This window comes from Lontra canadensis, unplaced genomic scaffold (genome assembly GCF_010015895.1).
Source record: "Lontra canadensis isolate GAN:19392208 unplaced genomic scaffold, GSC_riverotter_1.0 scaffold28, whole genome shotgun sequence".
Lineage (NCBI taxonomy): Eukaryota > Metazoa > Chordata > Mammalia > Carnivora > Mustelidae > Lontra > Lontra canadensis.
In genome coordinates this window covers 20,965,388-20,985,463 of record NW_022631022.1, presented here as the reverse complement: position 1 = coordinate 20,985,463, position 20,076 = coordinate 20,965,388, and the positions used below count along the sequence as shown (strand labels likewise).

The window sequence follows — 20,076 nt, the reverse complement described above, 5'->3', positions numbered from 1 at the left end:
ATGGGTTCCAGCAGGCCAGCCTGCCTTTTCTCACTCCAATACCTCACACTCTCAGTGTTGGGGGAGCAGTCTAAAAAGTGTCCAGGGCCTCTTACCTGGTTATCTGGGTGGTTGACAGTGAAGTAGCCCACACAGACGATGACCTCATGAAGGAGGCTTTCACAGGAGACTTGGCTGCAGTGGCCCAGCAGGGAGCTGGCGATGTGCCGGAAGGCCAGGGACAAGCCCTCTGCCCCTACAATAGACTGACAAAGACAAGGAGCGGTTAGAACTCCTCAGCTCGGGGAGAGGCAGGGCTGCAAATCACAGAGCAAGACTCGACCCTGTGCACTTTCTGCTATAGTGCTGGAAAAGCATAGGAAATTTCTAGAGCACTATGTTTCAGAGTTCAGTTCAGGGATTCCCGCTCTAATAAATGACCACAATAAATGGAATGTTTAACCTGACAAGAGACATGGAGAAATACGCTTACTATGTGGATCAAGACTCGATCCGCCTAAACCACAGTTAGTTATTCCATCTGCAGTATGGAATTTTCTTCTCATGGTACAAATAGTCTCACTGTAGAAAATTTGGAAAAATACAAAATACCAAAATTCTCCTGTGAATCTATCACTTAGCTAACTTCTAACACTTTTTTTTTTTTATCTGAAGGAGAAAACATTTTCTTGAACACAGGGATACAAACACAATTCCAAATATTTACTGATGTTCAAATAGGGAAGCAATACAAATAATGACTGCTTATTATTCAAATAAAAAGCTCTAGAAACCCAGCGTTCCCAAAAGAATGTAAAAAAACCAACAACCCACTTCCCCCCAATAAAAACAAACCACGGAGCCCCCTCAACTGTAAGGCTTCTGGGATCCTTTCTCCAGACAGGCAGAGGGCTGTTGTTGGTGGGCGACGCGGGAGGAGAGCCTGACTCTGTCTGTGCAGCCTGAAGCTTCTATTTAATAAACATGTCAAACAGACAGAGCGACAGGAGGGCAAAGGGGAGAGGCAAAGCCCACAGAATACACTCGCAGCCGACACTGGAATGAAGCACCACTGCTGGCCTGTGGGAAAAGGCCGTGTTTTAAACTCATCTCTTGATTTGAGGTCTTGCTGGGCTTGAACCAGGTCAGATACATTGCAGTTTGGAAGTTGCAATGAATTCACTTTGCCTAACGGTGGTGAAACACAGTCCTGTTAGTGAGTATTGTTGAAATAAAATGACCACTAAATTTTAAGAGTGCCTTCTGTCTCAGTTTCATTGCCCTGAGACAAAATGTTTTTCAAGCCCCAAAGAGGCTTCACGAGAGCTTTGTTCCTTTAAATCAAGTAATGACACCTTCTCAGCTCAGCCCTTATTTAATTAGTTGTGTCCAGCATGCTGTGACCCAGTACCCTCTGTTTAACCTTCACTGATAAGAGCAGGTCAAGGGGCATGTAAGTTTGAATATAAAAATTAAACCAATTTTTCAAGGAAACTATATTTCCTTTTTAGCCAGAATTAATTGCCAAGTCAGTACATTGATTTGTTTCTTGAGACCACCTTCGATTGTAAAATCTGTCAAAGTGTATGCAATATACAATATCCAGGATCTCAAGGCCATCTGTGCCTATGAATTCACAGTGAAATCAGACTCTTTGCTGAAAGGGGAAAATATTTTTGACAGCCTTATTAGTATACAATGAAATGGAACAAGCTAAGAAAATATTTGAATGGATAACCTTATGTTGATACTACATGATGGGTTCTCACATGAAACGAGCACACGGGCTTATGGCTTGGCAGAAGTGTGGAGGGGCACTGGGAATGCTGCACTCAAAAGTCAACTTTGTGGACCAATGTCTGCAAAGGCAGTTTGGGCAAATTCTTCCTCCACATTCCTTGAGGGCCTACTATGTGCTAGCTAGCACGGTGCTTCTACCTAATCTCATTTAGCCCTCATACTTGTGAAGTAGGTGTTTTTCATTTATTTTACAGATGAGAAACTGAGTTCAAATGACTTGTCTAGGGTCATAAAACTTGGTGGTGTAATGGCCCAAAGTCACATCAGTGACTCCAGATCCAAAGGTTGAGGAGGATGCCCATTACAGCTCTGTGTTCTTGTGATGCCCTGGGCCTCAAATGGTCAACACATCTTACACCATCTAATTCAACTCTTTGGCAGGTCAGACAATTTATCTCATTTTGATTGTGGTCCTCTCAGGCAATTCATAAACTGTCTCCCATATTCTCCTGAGGTCAGACCCATGTGTACCTAAAATCTCTTTTCCTGTCTTTTTAAAATGTAGTTCCTAAGATCTCACTTTTGACATGTAAGTTGTCTTGATGAACTAGAACCTGAGTTTCTCTGACCATATTTATCATAATAGCACTTTTCTCCCACACTTGCCCATTGCTTTGTGATGCATACACTGTTATTTTATACTATGTTTACCTGAGTGTTACATGCTTGATCAGATGTCCATCTACATCAGTGATATCTGGTGGATGTTTTACTTTAGCTTGCCAGAGTGCAGTGGTCCCAAAAAATGTCTATAAATCCTTGACAGTCCTCCCACTGAGAGGTGGGGCCTATGCCTTCTCCTATTGAATCTGGAGGGCTTATGACTGATTGAACAGAGAGTATGGTTGATATGTAGCTATACAACTTGTAAGGCTAGGCCATAAAAAGCCATGCAGTTTCTGTTTGTTTTGGAACATTTGTTTTCTGGAAGCTTCCTCTCAGGACACTCACTCAGAACCCAGACACCATGATATTTTAAGCCCAAGTCACACAGAAAAGCCGTGTAGAGTCTTTATCCAACAGTCCTTGGTGAACCCAGTCTTTAAGTCATCCCAGGCATCAAACAGAAGAGTGAAGGAGCCTCCGGATAATTTTAGCTCCCAGCTATCTGTGTCAACCTGTCCCTCCATTCCCCCACTTGTCGTCTGAGGGTCTCGGCCGAAGCCTTGCATTATGGAGCAGTGACAAGTCACCCCTATCTGAATTCTGGGCCCATAGAAACTGTGATCATAATAAAGTGGTTATTGTCTACTAAGGTTTTTTCTTTTAAATGTATAAAAGTAACTGGAACAATAAGGTAATCATTGGTAGATGTATTAGAGGCCCTGATGCTAGATATTCTGGGCATTTGGGGGCCCACATGTGCTGATGAGGAGTAAGAAAAAATGAGCTGGACCTTGAATTTCGAAAGGATGACAGCCAGGAGGAAGGTTCATGTAGGCTTTCCTGGCTCATGCACTAGTCAAGAGGAAAAAGGTACGTGGGTATAATGTCTGGGGAGAGAATGAGAAATAATTATGGCCAAACTGACTAAGATAAGAGAAAACAGGAGTTAGAACAGAGATTAAAAGAGAAGAAGAAAAAAAATAGAAAAGAAAGTTAAGAGAACTATGGAAGTCCATGAAGGACAGAGAGAAAGACATAAATGTACCAGAGAACTGTCAGGAACCAGCCAAGAAAGGGCATTCCACTTGGGAGGCAGGGCATTTGATTCTAAGAATGGGTTGAACACTCTTGAGTCACCCTGGTGTTTTCCCTGCTTTTTTTGACAAAAGCAGCTCAACTAGGGAATACATTTCAGGCTAGACACGGTGAGGAGGTAGAGAGAAGTCTCGGTTTTTATGTTCGTTTGCTATGAAGGGCTCCAAAAATAAGCTTCTGATTTTTCTAATATTATTTGTCATTGCACCTAAGGGCCACTAGGGGAGCAGGGCTGGTTGGGGTTCAGTGGTGTTCCTTTTGAGTGAGACTGAACAGGCTGTGAGCTCACAGGAATGGTGTGGGGGCGCATGGATCTGGGCTCCCTGACACTCAAGAGTGACCGATGGAACGGCTGACTTAACACAGGTGCTTTTGCTTATCACGCGAAACACCCTGCAGCAGTTCCAATCCTGGTCAGAAGACCTCTGCCACTAGAAGCTAAGAGACAGTTTTGAGATATTTTGTTTTCATCATCCCTGGTGACAAAGGAAATCACTCTACTTGGACTAGCTGATGGGTGACTGCTAGTCTCCATGTTCTGAGGATAAAAACTTAGTGTCTCCTGATTTCCAAGCTGTTTCAACACTGAACAAATGGGTTTGGTTCTTCACAAAACCCAGATGTTATATTCAACCCAGAGGCATGAACCACTGGCATTTTCTGGAGCAGACAATGTGAGGTGTGCCTATAAACTCTCAGAACTTTACACAGATTAAGTAGTTACTACCTCAGACCAGTTCAAGCCCTTTGGAAACTGAAATGCATTAACCGGCTACAAAACAAATGTTTCTTCTAATTGGGAACGGCCGAAGTCCACCATTTTCATACGTTTGTATCTCTATAACCTTTTTCTCTCTGAGCAAAGCAATTCATCTAAATTATGGGTTCATCATCTGCCAAGTTTGTTCCTTTTTTAATGAAATCGCTTGACAGTTAATAAACCGAAAGAGAAGTCTACTCCTCGGGGCTTGCTCTGTTCCAAAGGTTCAGTGTTTTTGAAAATTAAATTTCCTACATGAAAAAAATCTATTTCTCAGCTGACAGTCTGGTGTTACAGCATAAAGCAATTTTTCTTTCTTCAGCTATAAAAACTGAATTTATAGGGGTGTGCACATATAACTACACATGCACTTTACACTGGACACAAGTCAGTTAAATCATCCACAGAAAATCCTATCAATCAAAACAATTTATCCAATTTTGGTTCTGTTTATGTAAGAAACCATGACTTTCCTTAATATTTAAAAGTTGATGGGATAATAATGCCTTTCCATAAAGAAATCAAGACAAGATTTGTTGGTAGCAGAGCGGCACAGATTTTGGGGTCAGAAAACCACAGGTACCAGTCCTGGCAAAGCTACATGTAACCTTGGGCAAATTACTAAACTGTCAGCATTTTACTCTGTAGAATGGGTATAATATTTTGCAGGACCACCATGAGAATAAATGAGAACACATATGTAGAGCACCTAACATGGTTCGCAGAAGATAGTAGCTTCATAAATAGTATGTATTGTGATTTCCTTTACTGTGGTTTATTCATTCTGTCCCAAATGCAGAAGAACCTCACACCATTACCTATACTAAAATCTGAGCTCTTGGTTGGTTAACATCAACACTGACCAATGCTTGGTACCTGGAAAGCAGGCAGATCAAGAGCTGCAAAACTGTTGAAGAACTGTAAACTCTGAATGGCCACTTGGACTGTATTCTGAGCGTAACTCTCCTTGGGGCTGGCAGTGCTGGAGTCCGAGATGGTGCCGTGGAAGAGGACACAATAGAGCGTGTGCAGAACTCCAGCCAGGTCCGTAGCCTGAAGAGCAGCGGTCAGTCCTGTGGGATCCTGGCGATTATCGTCAAATATGCTGAATGACCTGACAAAGAAACATTCAACTCTTTAGAAGAAATCTACTTAAGGATGTGAGCACTTTTATAGGTCAAATGGAATGAGACAAGCAGATCGTTAAAAGCAAACCATCTGAGTCATGGAGTAAGGTAACCAGAAACCTCAGGGAGTAGACGCAGCCTGCAGCCTTCCCCTGTCCGGGAGGGCGGGCGGCTGGCCTCATTCTCCCTGGGGAGAACCCCGCTGTGCTTTGTAACCTAGGTGGGCTTGCTTCGTTTTAGCTTCTAGGTCTGGGCAAACTGGACAGAGTCCAAGAGCGCTATCGGAACTCCGAAATAGCATAGTCTCCTTTCTGGATACACAATCTTCTCAGGGGAGGCAGCTACCAGGAAAGTGTGAGGCCTCAAAAACTCAGTAGCGTGTTGGTATCCTGTGGTAGGGAGACACTTCGCCTGCTTTTAAAAGCACAGTTCCATCATGGAGGAATACTGGCGGGATGGGCTGTAGGGGCCGAACTCCCAAGAACAAACAAGTGCTGGATTAGCCTTACACAAATCAACACGAAGCCAGCTTAGTAGCTGTGGCAGGCAGGGCTATGGGTGAACAAGAAGCAAAGGCTGTGCCAAGTGAGTTCCTCAAATCAATAGGAGAGCCAGCAAGGGTTTACTAAATCCATCTCACTCCTGAACTTGGGTCTACACGAAGCAGCTAGTGATCAAGAGCCTGCGGTTTTAGCAAATGTGGCGGCCAAGCATTTGTCCACACTTCTTTCCCCTAGACACTGCACCCAGATTTCTGAGGAACGACCCCCCCACTCTCTCTTATAACCTATGTGCTCCAGGGGGCCCCCTTCCCCTTCACTCTGACTCCAGTGCCTAAGGTACTAAAAGGCACACTTCATTTCTCTGGCGGTCCAGTATGGCTCAGGGATGGCACCTGTCACAGTTAGAGCTCAAGGAACCAACGGAGATGCCTTTGCTGAGATGCTTGGAAAGAAGCCCTTACTTTTTCTCTCCTGGGCTTGAATCTGAGAAGATGTAAGGTTTGCAGCTGCTACAGCCACATGTTCTACACAGATCCTCAGGTCTCTCCATGCCTTTCCACATGGGCTGGTCTTTCCTTTCATGGACATACGTTTTTTCCCCCGCCTCAGGAAGAGAAGTTACAAGTCCCTGCTCAGCATCTTCCTTTATGATAGATACTCTTCCCTATTTGTAACATGGATACAGGTCCCCCACCGTGCCCACACCCCAAGGTTGTTTTGTTGTTGTTCCTTTCAGATGGAATCTGGAATGAGAGGGGCATTAAAGATCTATGCTAATCTCATTAACTTGCCCAGAAACACTCTGGAAGATGGCAGTAATAAAAATTCAGAAGTACCGGCTGGCAAGTTTCTGGTCTCTTGTCTAGTTTTCTAATTCGCTACTAGTTTCATCAAAGTAGAGTTTTATTCATAACCATGGTAAACATTTATTTCTTGAATGTAGGCTATTTCTGATACCAAGTGAGATGACATTATACATTATATCCCTCATTCTCTTTTCAAGAAGGCAGATCTCTCAGGAAGCACTGTCATCTCATTGTCGTATAACAGGATCTGCTAAGTACATTCACATCATTTACCTCATCAGTTTTTCACAGGTGGTAGGGAAGGTATTGTATTGCTCCCCTTCACTGCACCCACAAAGATTAGCTGAGACACTCTAGGTCATACACACTTATCGGTGGCAAAGGCAAATCTGAGGACCAAAACATCCAGGATAACTAGGAGGTGACTTTTCTTTCCGTCTCTTTTCTTAAGTCAAATCTCGGAGTTAACGGAAAACCATTAAAGTATAGGGAGACTATAATGTAATCTTGTATCATCACGGAGAGATACGTTTTGTTTTATGGGACAGGATATAAACACAAAGTCAAGAAATGATATTTATTTGCTTACAGGAACATCTGAACCTTTACACAAACTCTGTTAGCTAATGTCAGTCGGCCCGCCCCTCTTTCCTTTCTTCCATTATAGCCCTAAGAGCTTGGGGTCAGACCCTGACTAGAGACATGAGTAGAGATTAATGTGTCTGACTTTATTATATAGGCTCCCAAAAGGGGTCTGTGTTTGCTTAACACTGACTGCCTTTTAGAACCAATGGCAAGTCAGAAGGCATTTTTACCTAAAGTTAGTTTCCACTAGGCTTTTGGAAATTTGGGCATGAGTGACATCAGTGCTGGTGACAACAGGGTTTTTGCTCTGTGATTCAGAATGCTGACCTTACCCTTATTGTCTGTGTTTTTTAAAAACTGATTATTAGCATATACAAATACAGGTACTCAGAAATATAACTTTATCATTTTAAAGCAATTTGTCATACTTAATCTTTTCAAACATTTAAATGACATGAATTCACTGCTATTACTTCTTTAAAAGAATAAATAAAAATTTAAAAAAAGTGAAGGTCATCAGATTACTTATTCTTCCTCTCTCCATTCCATCCTATTATTTGGGAAAACATTAATCACAAACTATAAACAACACAACCCGGGATTTATGCAATATTCTCCTGATGAAATAAAAATGTTGACTCAGAAAAATGAATTAAATGATCACTCAGTAACTTATATGTGGAAATGAAAAATCAGATCTGAAACTTTATATACTACATTCTGAGATCTTAATTTTACTGAATTTTAAAGTGTTTTTGTTTATTTTCTAGAACTAGAGATCTTGGTGGTATATTAAGTTCTGTTCATTAAAAGCCAGATTCAATTAGGAAAAACTGTAACTGGACCATCAATATTCCTACACAGCATATGAAAACCCTACTTTGCCTTATTGGACAGTATAGATGTAAAAAAAAAAAAAAAGCAGTGATTTGTGTGGGCATGAATCAAATGCCATCCCTTCACCTTTGGTATTTCTCTTTTATTTGATGAATTTTATTTTATTTTTAAATTTTATTATGTTATGTTAGTCACCATACAGTACATCATTAGTTTTTAATGTAGTGTTCCACGATTCACTGTTTGCATATAATACCCAGTGCTCCATATAATATGTGCCCTCCTTAATACCTATCACCAGGCTAACCCATCTCCCCACCTTCTCCCCTCTGAAATCCTCAGTTTGTTTCCTGTTGTCCATAGTCTCTAATGGTTCATCTCCCTGCTGATTTCCCCCTCTTCATTCTTCCCTTTCTTTTCCTAATGTCCTCCATGCTATTCCTTATGTTCCACATATAAGTGAAACCATATGATAATTGTCTTTCTCTGCTTGACTTATTTCACTTAGCATAATCCCCTCCAGTTCCATCCATGTCGATGCAAATAGTGGTATTCATCCTTTCTGAAGGCTGAGTAACAGTCCATTGTATATACGTACCATATCTTCTTTATTCATTCATCTGTTAAGGACATCTTGGCTCCTTCCACATTTTGGCTATTGTGGACACTGCTTCTATGAACATTGGGGTGCATGTGACCCTTCTTTTCACTACATCTGTATCTTCGGGGTAAATACCCAGTAATGCAATTGCTGGGTCATAGGATAGCTCCATTCTTAACATCCTGAGGAACCTCCATACTGTTTTCCAGAGTGGCTGTACCAGCTTGCATTCCCACCAACTGTGTAACTTGCATTCCCACCAACTTTCTCCACATCCTCGCCAACAGTTGTTATTTCTTGCCTTGTCAATTTTTGCTATTCTAACTGGTGTAAGGTGGTATCTCAATGTGGTTTTGATTTTAAGTTCCCTGATGGCTAATGATGTTGAACATTTTTTCACATGTCTGTTAGTCATTTGTATGTCTTCTTTGGAGAAATGTCTGTTCATGTCTTCTGTCCATTTTTTGACTTGATTATTTGTTTTTTGGGTGTTGGGTTTGAGAAGTTCTTTGTAGATCTTGGATACCAGCCTTTTATCTGTAGTGTCATTTACAAATATATTCTTCCATTCTGTGGGTTGCCTCTTTTTTTTGTTGACTGCTTCCTTTGCTGTGCAGAAGCTTTTTATATTGATGAAGTCCCAAAAGTTCTAAAATTTGTATGGAATGAGAAAAGACCCAGAATCACCAAGAAAATGTTGAAAAAGAAAACCAAAGCTGGGGGGCATCACGTTGCCTGATTTCAAGCTTTATTGCAAAGCTGTGATCACCAAGACAGCATGGTACTGGCACAAAACCAAATACATAGATCAATGGAACAGAATAGACAGGCCAGATATGGACCCTCAACTCTATGGTCAACTAATCTTAGACAAGCAGGAAAAAATACTCAATAGAAAAAAAGGCAGTTTCCTCAATAAATGGTACTTAGAAAATTGGACAGCTATATACAGAAGAATGAAATTCGACCATTCTCTTACACCATACAAAAAGATAAACTCAAAATGGATGAAAGACCTCAATGTGAGGCAGGAATCCATCAAAATCCTAGAGGAGAACATAGGCAGTAACCTCTTTGATGTCGGCCACAGCAACTGCTTTCAAGACACATCTCCAAAGACAAGGGAAACAAGAGTGAAAATGAACTTTTGGGACTTTATCAAGATAAAAAGCTTCACCTTTAGTTGGCCCCAAAAAGCAAGTGTAACAGGCTGGGATACTACAACCCCCTTTCCTTGTTTGTTCCTGGCTTGTTTGCTCTCTTCTGCCTGGTCCCCATTTTTCTGGCTTGGTAACACCAACTGTGATCTTTAGTGCTAGTGATTTTCTTGACTGTTCTACTATCTTCTTGGATTTTGGCTTTGTTCATTTCTTCAGTTCTGGAATTCCGAGGGATCTTGTGACAACTTCCCATTTTAGTCCCTGAACCTTGAGATTCCACTCAGTCATCTGGATAGTGTTGGGAATGGATGGGATTAAGTCACTGTCTCTCCTACTGACGGATGTAAACTTCACTGTTCAAAAGTGAATTATTTTTTTAGAGGTAGTCCAGTGTGGGCTTTTAAGTACAGGGATGTTATGGGAAAGCTGATCAACATCCAGTGATATCATTCATCAGGATTTGTGGTGAGCACAAGGGGCATGATGATCTGTCAGATACTCTCAATTAGAAAAGCCAAAGTGCCTGTGCTCCCAGAACAGTGACCAACTGTGACATGTGCCCCAGGGAGGTTACATGAGGCGCAGGCATATGTATCAGTTCCTACTGCTGATGAAACACATTATCACAAGCTCATAGCTCAAAACAATACAAATTTATTCTCATACAGTTTGGGAGGTCAGAATCCAAAATAAGTCTCACCGGGCTAAAAACCAGGTGTTATTAGAGCTGTGTTCCTTCCAGAGGCTCCAGGGGAGAATTCGCTTCCTTGCCTTTCACAGCTTCTAGAGTGCAAACGCATTCCTTGGCTTGTGGCCCCTTCCTCCATCTTCAAAGTAAGCAGCAAAGCACCTTCAAGTCTAACACTTTCCCAGTTCCCTCTTTCACTTACAAGGACCTTTGTAACTACATTGGGCCCACCTGGATAAACCAGGATACTCTTCCCATCCCAAGATCTTAACTTAATTTCTGCAAATCTCTTTTGTTTGTGAAATAACACATTTACAGTTTTGGAGGATTAGGATATAGATATCTCTGGCAGGGCATTATCCCCCCCCCCTTTTTAATGTTAAGATACATATAACATAAAATTTACCATCTTATTTTAGGTGTATAGTTCATTGGTATTAAATACATTCATTATGATGTTCAACCTTCACCACCAACCATCCTCATAACTCTTTCATCTATACCTAGTAAACAATAATTCCCCACATCCACTTCCCCCCACAACCACCATTCTACTTCCTGTCTCTATGACTTTGACTACTCTAAGTACTTCATGTAAGTGAAATCACCACAGAATATTTAGTTTCTTTGTGACTGGTTTATTTCACTTAGCATAATGTCCTCGAGGTTCATCCATGTTATAGAATGTGCCAGAATTTCCCTACTTTTTAAGGCTAAATAATATTCCATTGAGTGTATACACCACTTTTTGTGTATCCATTCATCCACTGATGAACACCTGGGTTGCTTCCATGTTTTAGCTATTGCAAATAATGCTTCTGTGAACACAGGCATACAAATAAGCTTTTAAAATCCTCTTTTCCCAATTCTTTCAGATATATGACCAGAAGTGGAATTGCTTTATCATATGGTAATTCTATTTTTAATTTTTTGAGGAACTGTCATGTTTTCCACAGCAGCTATATCATTTACACTCAAACCAATAATGCACAAGGGTTCAAATTTCTCTGCATCCTCACCAACACTTGCTATTGTCTTTTTTTTTTTTTTTGATAGTAGCCATCCTAATGGGTATGAAGAGGTATCTCACTATAGTTTTGATTTGCACTTTATTATCGGTAATGTTAAACTTCTTTTCATGTGCTTATTTGTATATCTTCTTTGGAAAAATGCCTATTTAAATTTTTTGCCCATTTTTAAAAAAAAGGTGTTATTTATTTATTTGAGAGAAAGAGAGAGAGTGAGAGACAGGATGGGAAGGGAGAGGGTCAGAGGGAGAAGCAGACTCCCTGCTAAGTTGGGAGCCCGATGCGGGACTCAATCCTGGCACTCTGGGATGATGACCTGACACCACCCAGAAGCCCTTGCCCATTTTTTAAAAAGTGTTTTTGTTGTTGTTGTGGAGTTTTAGGAGTTTTCTATGGTTTCTGTATATTAATTCCTTGTCAGATATATAATTTACAAATATTTTATCCCATTCTCCAGGTTGCCTTTATACTGTGTTGATACCATCTTTTAATGCATGAATTTAAAAATTTTTCGTGAGGTCCAATTTGTCTACTTTTTCTTTGTTCATTGTTAATGTATAAAAATGCAATCGCTTTTTGTTAGTTGACTTTGTATTCTGCTACCTTGCCAAATTCATTTACTATTTTTAACAGGTTTTTTCCTTTCTTTTTTTTTTTTTTTTGTGTGAAATCTTAAGGGTTTTCTACATATAAGAGCATATCATTTGCAAGCAGAGATCATTCTAATAACATTTCACTTCTGATTTGGATGCCTTTTATTTATTTTTTTTGCCTAATTGTTTTGGACAGAAATCCCAGTACTATGTCGAGTTGAAATGGAAGAAGTGGGCATCCTTGCCTTGTTCCTGATCTTAAAGGAAAATCTAGTCTTTCACCATGATTATGATGTTCCCTGTGGGATTTGCATATATGGTTTTTATTATGTGGAGGTACTTTTTTCTGTTCCTAGTTTTTTTGAGTGTTTTAAAAATTTTTAAAAAACGCTTTTATTTATTTGTGAGGGAGAGAGAGAAAGTGTGCACATGTATGAGCAGGGGAGAGACAAAGGGGGAGGGATAGGGAGAGAGCAAATCTCTCAAGCAGACTCCACTCTGAGCAAGGAGCCTGATGTGGGACTTGACCTTAACAATCCTGAGATCATGACCTGAGCTGAAAGCAAGAGTCAAATGCTTAACCAACTGAGTCACCCAGGCACCCCAAGTGTTTTTATAATGGAAGGGTGTTGAATTTGTCAAATGCTTTTTCTGTATCAATTGAGATGATCACGCATTTTTCTTTCCATCATTCTGTTAATGTATGTATGTATGTAATGTCTAATTACAATGACTGATGTTCATTTACTGAACCATCTTTGCATCGCAGGAATAAATCCCACTTGGTCATAATGTACATAATCCTTTTACCACGCCTCCTAGATTTGGCTTGGTAGGTTTGTTGAACATTTTCACATCAATGTTCATAAGGGTTATCAGTGTGTAATTTTCTCTCTGTGTAGTATCTTTGTCTGGCTCTGGTTTCAGGGTAATGCTGGCTTCACAGAATGAGTCAAAGTGTTCCCTTCCCTTCAATTTTTGAGAAAGGCTTGAGAAAGATTGGTGTTAGTTCTTTAAATATTTGGTAGAATTCACAACTGAAGCTATCAAGTCTAGGGCTTTCCTTTGAACATTTTTGATTACTGATTCAATCTCCTTACTAGTTCTATAGGTCTATTCAGATTTTCTATTTCTTTCTGATTTAGCCATGGTAGGTATTTTGTTTCTAGAAATTTATCCATTTCATCTAGGTTATCCAATTTGTTGGGGTACATTGTTAATAGCTCTCTCTCATAATCCTTTTTATTTCTGTAGAATTGATAGTAATGTTCCCACATTCTTTTCTTCCCTCACCTTTACTGAGGTATAACTGACAAACAAAATTGTAATTTATTCAAAGTATACAACATGATGATTTGATATATTGATAATTGTGAAATGATTCTCACAATCAAGTTAACATATCCATTACTTCACATAGTTACATAGTAGAATGCTTAAAATCTACTGTCTTAGTAAATGTCAAGTATATTATAACTATAGGAAATATGGAACACTTCAAGAATTTGAGTGTCATCCTTGTGCAGGGGCCATACTAATCTCTGTATTGTTCCAGTTTTAGTATATGTGTTGCCAAAGTGAGCACTCCATTTTCATTTCTGAGCTTAATAATTTGATTCTTCTCTCTCTTTTTCTTAGTTCATCAGTTGAAGGTTTTGTTAATTCTCTTGCTCCTTTCAAAGAACTCAAAGTTTGGTTTCATTGATTTTCTTTTTGTTATTTTGTTCTCTATTTCATTGATCTCTGCTATAATCTTTATTATCTCCTTCCTTCTGCTTTGAGTTTAGTTTGCTCTTCTTTTTCTAGTTCCTTTGTATAGTTAGTTTTTTTTTTTTTTTTAAAGATTTGATTTATTTGAGAGGGAGAGGGAAAGGGAGTGAGCGAGCATGAGTGGGAGGGAAGAGTGGGGCAGAGGGAGAGGGAGAGGACTCCCTGCTCAGCAGGGAGCCTGATTCGGGGCTTGATCGCAGGACCCTGAGATCATGACCTGAGCTGAAGGCAGACACTTAACTGACTGAGCCACAGAGGTGCCTCTGTATAGCTAGGTTGTGGATTTGAAATATTTCTTTTTTAATGTAAATGTTTATAGTTATACACTTCCCCCCTCAGCAGTGCTTTTACTGTGTCTTCTAAGTTTTGATATATTATTTTGTGTTTTCATTTTCATTCATTGTTAAGTATTTTCTAATTTCCCTTGTGATTTTTTCCCTCAATCCATCTGTTGTTTAAGAGTGTGTTGTTTAATTTCCACAAATTTGTGAATTTTTTAGTTTTACTTCTATAATTAATTTTTAACTTCATCCTGTTATAGTTGGAGAAGATACTTTGAATGGTATCTATCTTTTTAAATTTCCTGAGACTTCATCTTTGGCCTAACAGCTGGTCTATCCTGGAACATGTCCCATGTGCACTTGAGAAGAATGTGTATTTTGTTTTTTTCTGGGTAGTGTTCAGGAAAGGCATTATTCTGCTTATCACAATGGGACTCGTTATTCACAATCCATGCATTTATTCAACAAATATTTATGGAGGACCTACTTTGTGACAAGCACTACGCAGTGCACTAGGATTCAGCAGTAAAATCTATGCCCTTTTCCTGATAAAGCTTACATTTTAGTGCAGGAAGATATTAGGAACAAATAAATAATATATGTAATAGTATGGCAGGTATACAAAGTGCTACAGTGAAGCAGGGGACATGGCCAGATATGAAGATGTAGGTGAATGTATAATACTATTTTATATAGGATGGTTGGGAAAGCTCCTTCCTCCCTCCTTCCCTCCCTTCCTTCCTTTAAATATTTTATTTATTTGACAGAGAGACAGTGAGAGAGGGAACACAAGCAGGGGGAGTAGGAGAGGGAGAAGCAGGCTCCCTTCTGAGCAGGGAGCCTGATGCAGAGTTGGATCCCAGGACCCTAGGATCATGACCTGAGCTGAAGGCAGACACTTAACAACTGAGCCACACAGGCATCCGAGGGGAAGCTCTTTCTAAAGTGTTAAGTAAGCAGAGTTCTATAGAAAGTGAGGAAGGAAGTTCTATAGAAAATGAGGTTGTGAGACTAGAGTGTTTTTTACAGAAAAGCAGCAGGTCTCAGGTCTTGGGAGTCAGGAAAATGCAGGACATGTTCAAGAAATAGCAAGGCCAGGGATGCCTGGGTGGCTGAGTGGGTTAAAGCCTCTGCCTTTGGCTCAGATCATTATCTGAGGGTCCTGGGATGGAGCCCTGCACTGGGCTCTCTACTCATAAGGGAGCTTGCTTCCCCTGCTCTCTATGGCTACTTGTGATCTCTGTCAAATAAATAAAATCATATATATATACACACATATATATATATATATATGTACATACACATACATATATATGTGTGTGTATATATATATGTATTTATATTTATGTATATAAAATAAATAGCAAGGCCAGTGTGGCTATAGCAGACTGAGGGAGTAGAAGAACATTAGGAGACAAGATCAGAGAGGCCAGGAAGATCAGGTAGGGTCTTATAGACCATTGTAGGGAAATATAAGGATTTCACTAAATGAGAAGGAAAGTCATTGTAAGGTTCAGAGGAGTGATGTATCTGACTTAGGTTTAAAAATAATCACTATATCCAAAGGGGCACATGCACCCGAATGTTTATAGCAGCAATGTCCACAATAGCCAAACTACGGAAAGAACCTAGATGTCCATCAACAGATGAATGGATAAAGAAGATGTGGGGTGTGTGTGTAGATATAGATAAATGAATGAATATTAGCAGCCATCAAAAAAACGAAATCTTCCCATTTGTGACAATGTGGATGGAACTAGAGGGTATTATGCTAAGTGAAGTAAGTCAGTCATAGAAAGACAATTATCATATGATCTCTCTGATATGAGGAATTTGAGAAACAAGTCAGAGGATCATAGGAGAAGGAGGGGGAAATGAAACAAGATGAAATCAGAGAGGGAGACAAACCATAAAAGACTCTTAATCTCAAGAAACAAACTGAGGGTTGCTGGCGGGGAGAGGGATAGGGTGGTTGGGCGATGAATACTGGGTAGAGTATGTGCTATGGTGGGTACTGTGAATTGTGTAAGACTGATAATTTACAGACCTGTACCCCTGACACAAATAATACATTATATGTTAATAAAAAAATAAAAATGTAAAAAAAAATAATCACATAGCTAATTGGTTGAAAAGCTTTTAGAAGAGCCAAGACAGAGGCAGGGAGGCTGTTTGGATTATCCAAGTGAGAGATCATGGTGGATGAACCAGATTGGTAGCTATGAATGTGGTGGGAAGTGGTTGGATTCTGAGAATCTTCAGACGGGAAAGCCAACAGGATTTCTTGATAGACAGGATGTAGGTGTGAGAGAAAGAGGAGTAAAAAACGGCTCACTGGATTTTGGCCTGAGTAACTGGAAAAATGTGTCTGCCATTTATAGAACTGGGGAAGACAGTGGATAGAGCATGACTGGGGTGGAAAACCAGGAGTTCAGTCTTAAACTTGTTAAATTCAAGATGCTTATTAGACATCTAAGTGGAGATAATGAATTAGAAATTGGATAAAATGAGTTTTCCAAGGGTAGCTATTTTTGTCAGTTTTGTCCCCAGAGCTTAGAACAGTGGTCTGACACATAGTAGCCACTCAATAAATATTTGTTGAATGACTGAATAAATACATAAGCCAAAGGTCAGAGGAGTGGTTGAACTTGAGATATGTGGGAGTCACCAACATATACATGGTACTTAAAGCCAGGAGCCTATCCAGTAAGTGAGCACAGATACTGGTTTGAGTATTGAACCTTGGGATACTCACACATTTATAAGTTGGGGAGAGAAGAATAAATCAGCAAAGGAAACTAAAAAATAGAAACCAACGGGGTAGAAGGAAAACCAGGAAAGTATGGTGTCCTAGAAGCAAAGTGAAGATAGTTTCAAGGAGAAGGAAGGAATCAATAAAAAAGTTTAACTAAAAATAAATGAGAACTGAAAAAAGGATGAAATTTATAGAAATGACTGTTAAGTCCTATTTTTAGATTTTTATAAAAACTAACCGCCTATGTTTGGAATGGGAAGATGGTATGGTGACAGGGGATTGGAATACAGCTCTCAGTGGTAAGTAGGGAAAAAGGCTTAGCAAATTAGCTGCCTAACAGTTCAAATGAGGAAAGAGTGTTGCTTGTTTACCAATGAATGTAATTCCATTTCTGACTGAATTAATAGGAGCACAATGTACATAACAAGAAAGGTTCAGTTTGGGAGCCTTGGAACCTTCCAATACCCTGGAAGCACTGGCTCCAGCACTGGGTGCCATACTACATTCAGGACACTGATGTATCAGAAAGTTCCCTAGGAAAGTGACTTGTGTGGTAGAAGTATCTGGAAACAATGTCATCTGAGGAACACTTGAAGGAATTGGGAAATGCATCTCAGAACTGAAGGCCATAGAAGTTATCTTCAAACTGAAGAGGTATTATATTGTTATTTATGACCCCAAGGAGTAAACAGATAGTAGATAACAGATAGTAGATAAACTTCTGAAAATCTTTCTAAGAATTAGAACACCCCAAAGTTAAATGGGATATTGGTAAGGTATTACATTCTTCCCTATTCTGGAAAAAGTAGAAGATCACATCCACTTAAGTGGCAGAGGGTACTCAAACCTCAGCTGGGCATGGAACACAATGATGTCTAAGATTCTGTTCAGTCCTGGGTTGCTGTAACAGCTGTGAATCTACTTGGAAAATTATACTCTCATACACACACACACACACAAACACACACACTATAGCTTGTTTGATGCAGATCTAATTTGGAGCCCCACTGAAGGGAATGCGGATGATTTAGTGGAGATGTAAGAGGAAGAGAAAACTGAAGGAGGGAAAGATGTATGGGTAAGCATTATAAGATATCTGGATATTTGGTTAGAGAAGCAAAAAAGTATAGGGACAATTAGAGTAAGATTATCAAGTAGGGTGGGGCTGGCTAATATTTGGGAGGATTTCCAAAGTGCCTAATGGTAAGCTTCAGTTGAACTCCAAGAGGAGTTTCTGGGAAGGAAACCTTCCTGGGAAGAGAAATCATAGGTGATGAAAAGAGATGGACATTCTTGTTGGTTCGAACGGACAACCTGGAAGAGGCTGGAGAAAGAGGAAGACCAGGAGGACACCAATGGAAACAAGAGGTAGAGGGTGAGGCCACTAAGAAGAAACTGGGGCTCTGACAGAGGTCTGAGTAGAGGCCCAAGAAAGTGGAAGATACAGAGGCGATGGCCTCCAGATAGTCTGGGCCAACTAAAGATGGAAGGAATAAGGGTCAGGGAGGAGCCCAGGAGGTGAGAGTGCAAGCAGCTCTGGGTGACTGACAACAGGATCTAGTTCTGGATCTTGGAATTGTGGGTTAGGGCTACTATTCAAACATGTCTCTCCGATGGGACATTTCTGACCTCCTAACTTCAGCTTTCTCATAGTCACTGTAAGTAGTGAAGGGCCCTGTGCTGCTTTTGGCTGGTTTTGCTGATGTTCTGGCTTCTCCTATCTTCAGAATTTGGCAGTTAGGCTGAAGGAGCTCTGCCAGAGGCTCTGCTGTGCGGCCAAGTGAAGGCAATTGCTTTTGCTGGTTGAGTAACTGGGAGGAAAAACTGTCATATTGGGGCTGCGTGATGACTGCAGTACCTCCTGCCTGAACTTCCCTCCTTCCCTTCTTGTGCCTCTAATCCATTCCTCACAGAGTAAACAGATGCTCTTTCTACTTTTTAAGTAATCAGATCATGCCACTTTCTGGCTTAAAATCCTCACATGGCTTCCCATGATACACTGAATAAAACCCAGACTTCTACTCTCTCTGTCCTCATCTCCTGGCCCCTACTTTGACTTCATCGAGCACTTTCTTTCTTGCTCATCACATTCTAGTATTCTGCCTTCTCTGTTTCTGGAAAACACCCACCCCAGATATTTGGGAGTCATCAACTTAGTGTTCTTCTCAACTACAATATTCTTCCCTTGGATCATTACATGGTTGACTCCTTAGTTTCAGTGTCATCTCCCCAGAGAGGCTTCCCTAACCTCTCCACCTACAAGCCACTGTACTATTACCTGCTTTATTTTCTCATTTATTTTCTCACCACTAGTTCTCATTATTTTCTTTATTTTCTCATTTATTTTCTCACCACTAGTTCATATTATCTAATTTGTTTACTGGTTTTTTTGTCTTCTTCTCCTGTTAGATTGTAAGTTCCATAAGTGTAGGCGTTTTGTCTACTACTACAGCCTTAATGCCTGAACAAATGTCTGGCACATATCAACTGCTCAATAACTTGTAATGAATAAGGAGTAAATAAATGAATGAATAAAGAATATAGAGATAAATGAATGGATAAAGAATAAATAAAGGGATGAATAAATAAAGCAATGGAAGGAAGTGAGGAAGAATTAGTCTCATTCCTGCCCAAGGAATGAGGGTCTCAAATAACTTCTCACCTCAGAGGGAGAAGAATATGAGATGTGGGCAGCCTTTCTTCCCATGTGAAGAGCAGGTGCAGGAAATGGGGTCCTGACATAGAATAACGATATACACTGGTGTTTGCTAACTCTGCCAGTCACAAGCTATCTCCTTTTTATTTTGTTTTTGGCTGGTGCTAGGTGCCTCAAGGGGAACTGCTAGGACACTGAGAATCCTTCCTTAGGGAAATCTTAGTTGAAGACATAAAACAAATACATAGGACAAGAGAACTAACGAATTAGCAGTAGGCAAATATTAAGTAAGAGGTATAAATAGTAGGTTCCATCTCATATTTCTGAGGCAAGCATCCCTTTGATTATATCATAGAGGACTGTAATGGATTCTGGGAGATAAGTTAGAGGTAACTAAAGTCACATGACAAGAATCATGAGCAGAATAAGGTGGTGAAGAGCAACAG

At 40.1% G+C, this 20,076-nt stretch overlaps 1 protein-coding gene and 1 non-coding gene across 4 annotated transcripts in view; both read right to left on the bottom strand.

Annotated features, from left to right (window-relative positions):
- The window catches only part of SCAPER (S-phase cyclin A associated protein in the ER), a 460,910-nt gene that overhangs the window by 29,768 nt on the left and 411,066 nt on the right, over positions 1-20,076 (bottom strand). For all 3 annotated transcript variants that reach the window (XM_032865126.1, XM_032865127.1, XM_032865128.1), the window contains 2 exons: positions 5,117-5,354; positions 96-245 (listed from right to left, as the gene is read on the bottom strand). In XM_032865126.1, coding sequence (XP_032721017.1) covers positions 96-245; positions 5,117-5,354 — 388 coding nt within the window. The remainder of the gene's footprint in view (positions 1-95; positions 246-5,116; positions 5,355-20,076) is intronic.
- On the bottom strand, positions 13,650-13,753 carry LOC116872129. Its single transcript, XR_004383595.1, has one exon. It is a non-coding gene; the product is annotated as a U6 spliceosomal RNA (small nuclear RNA).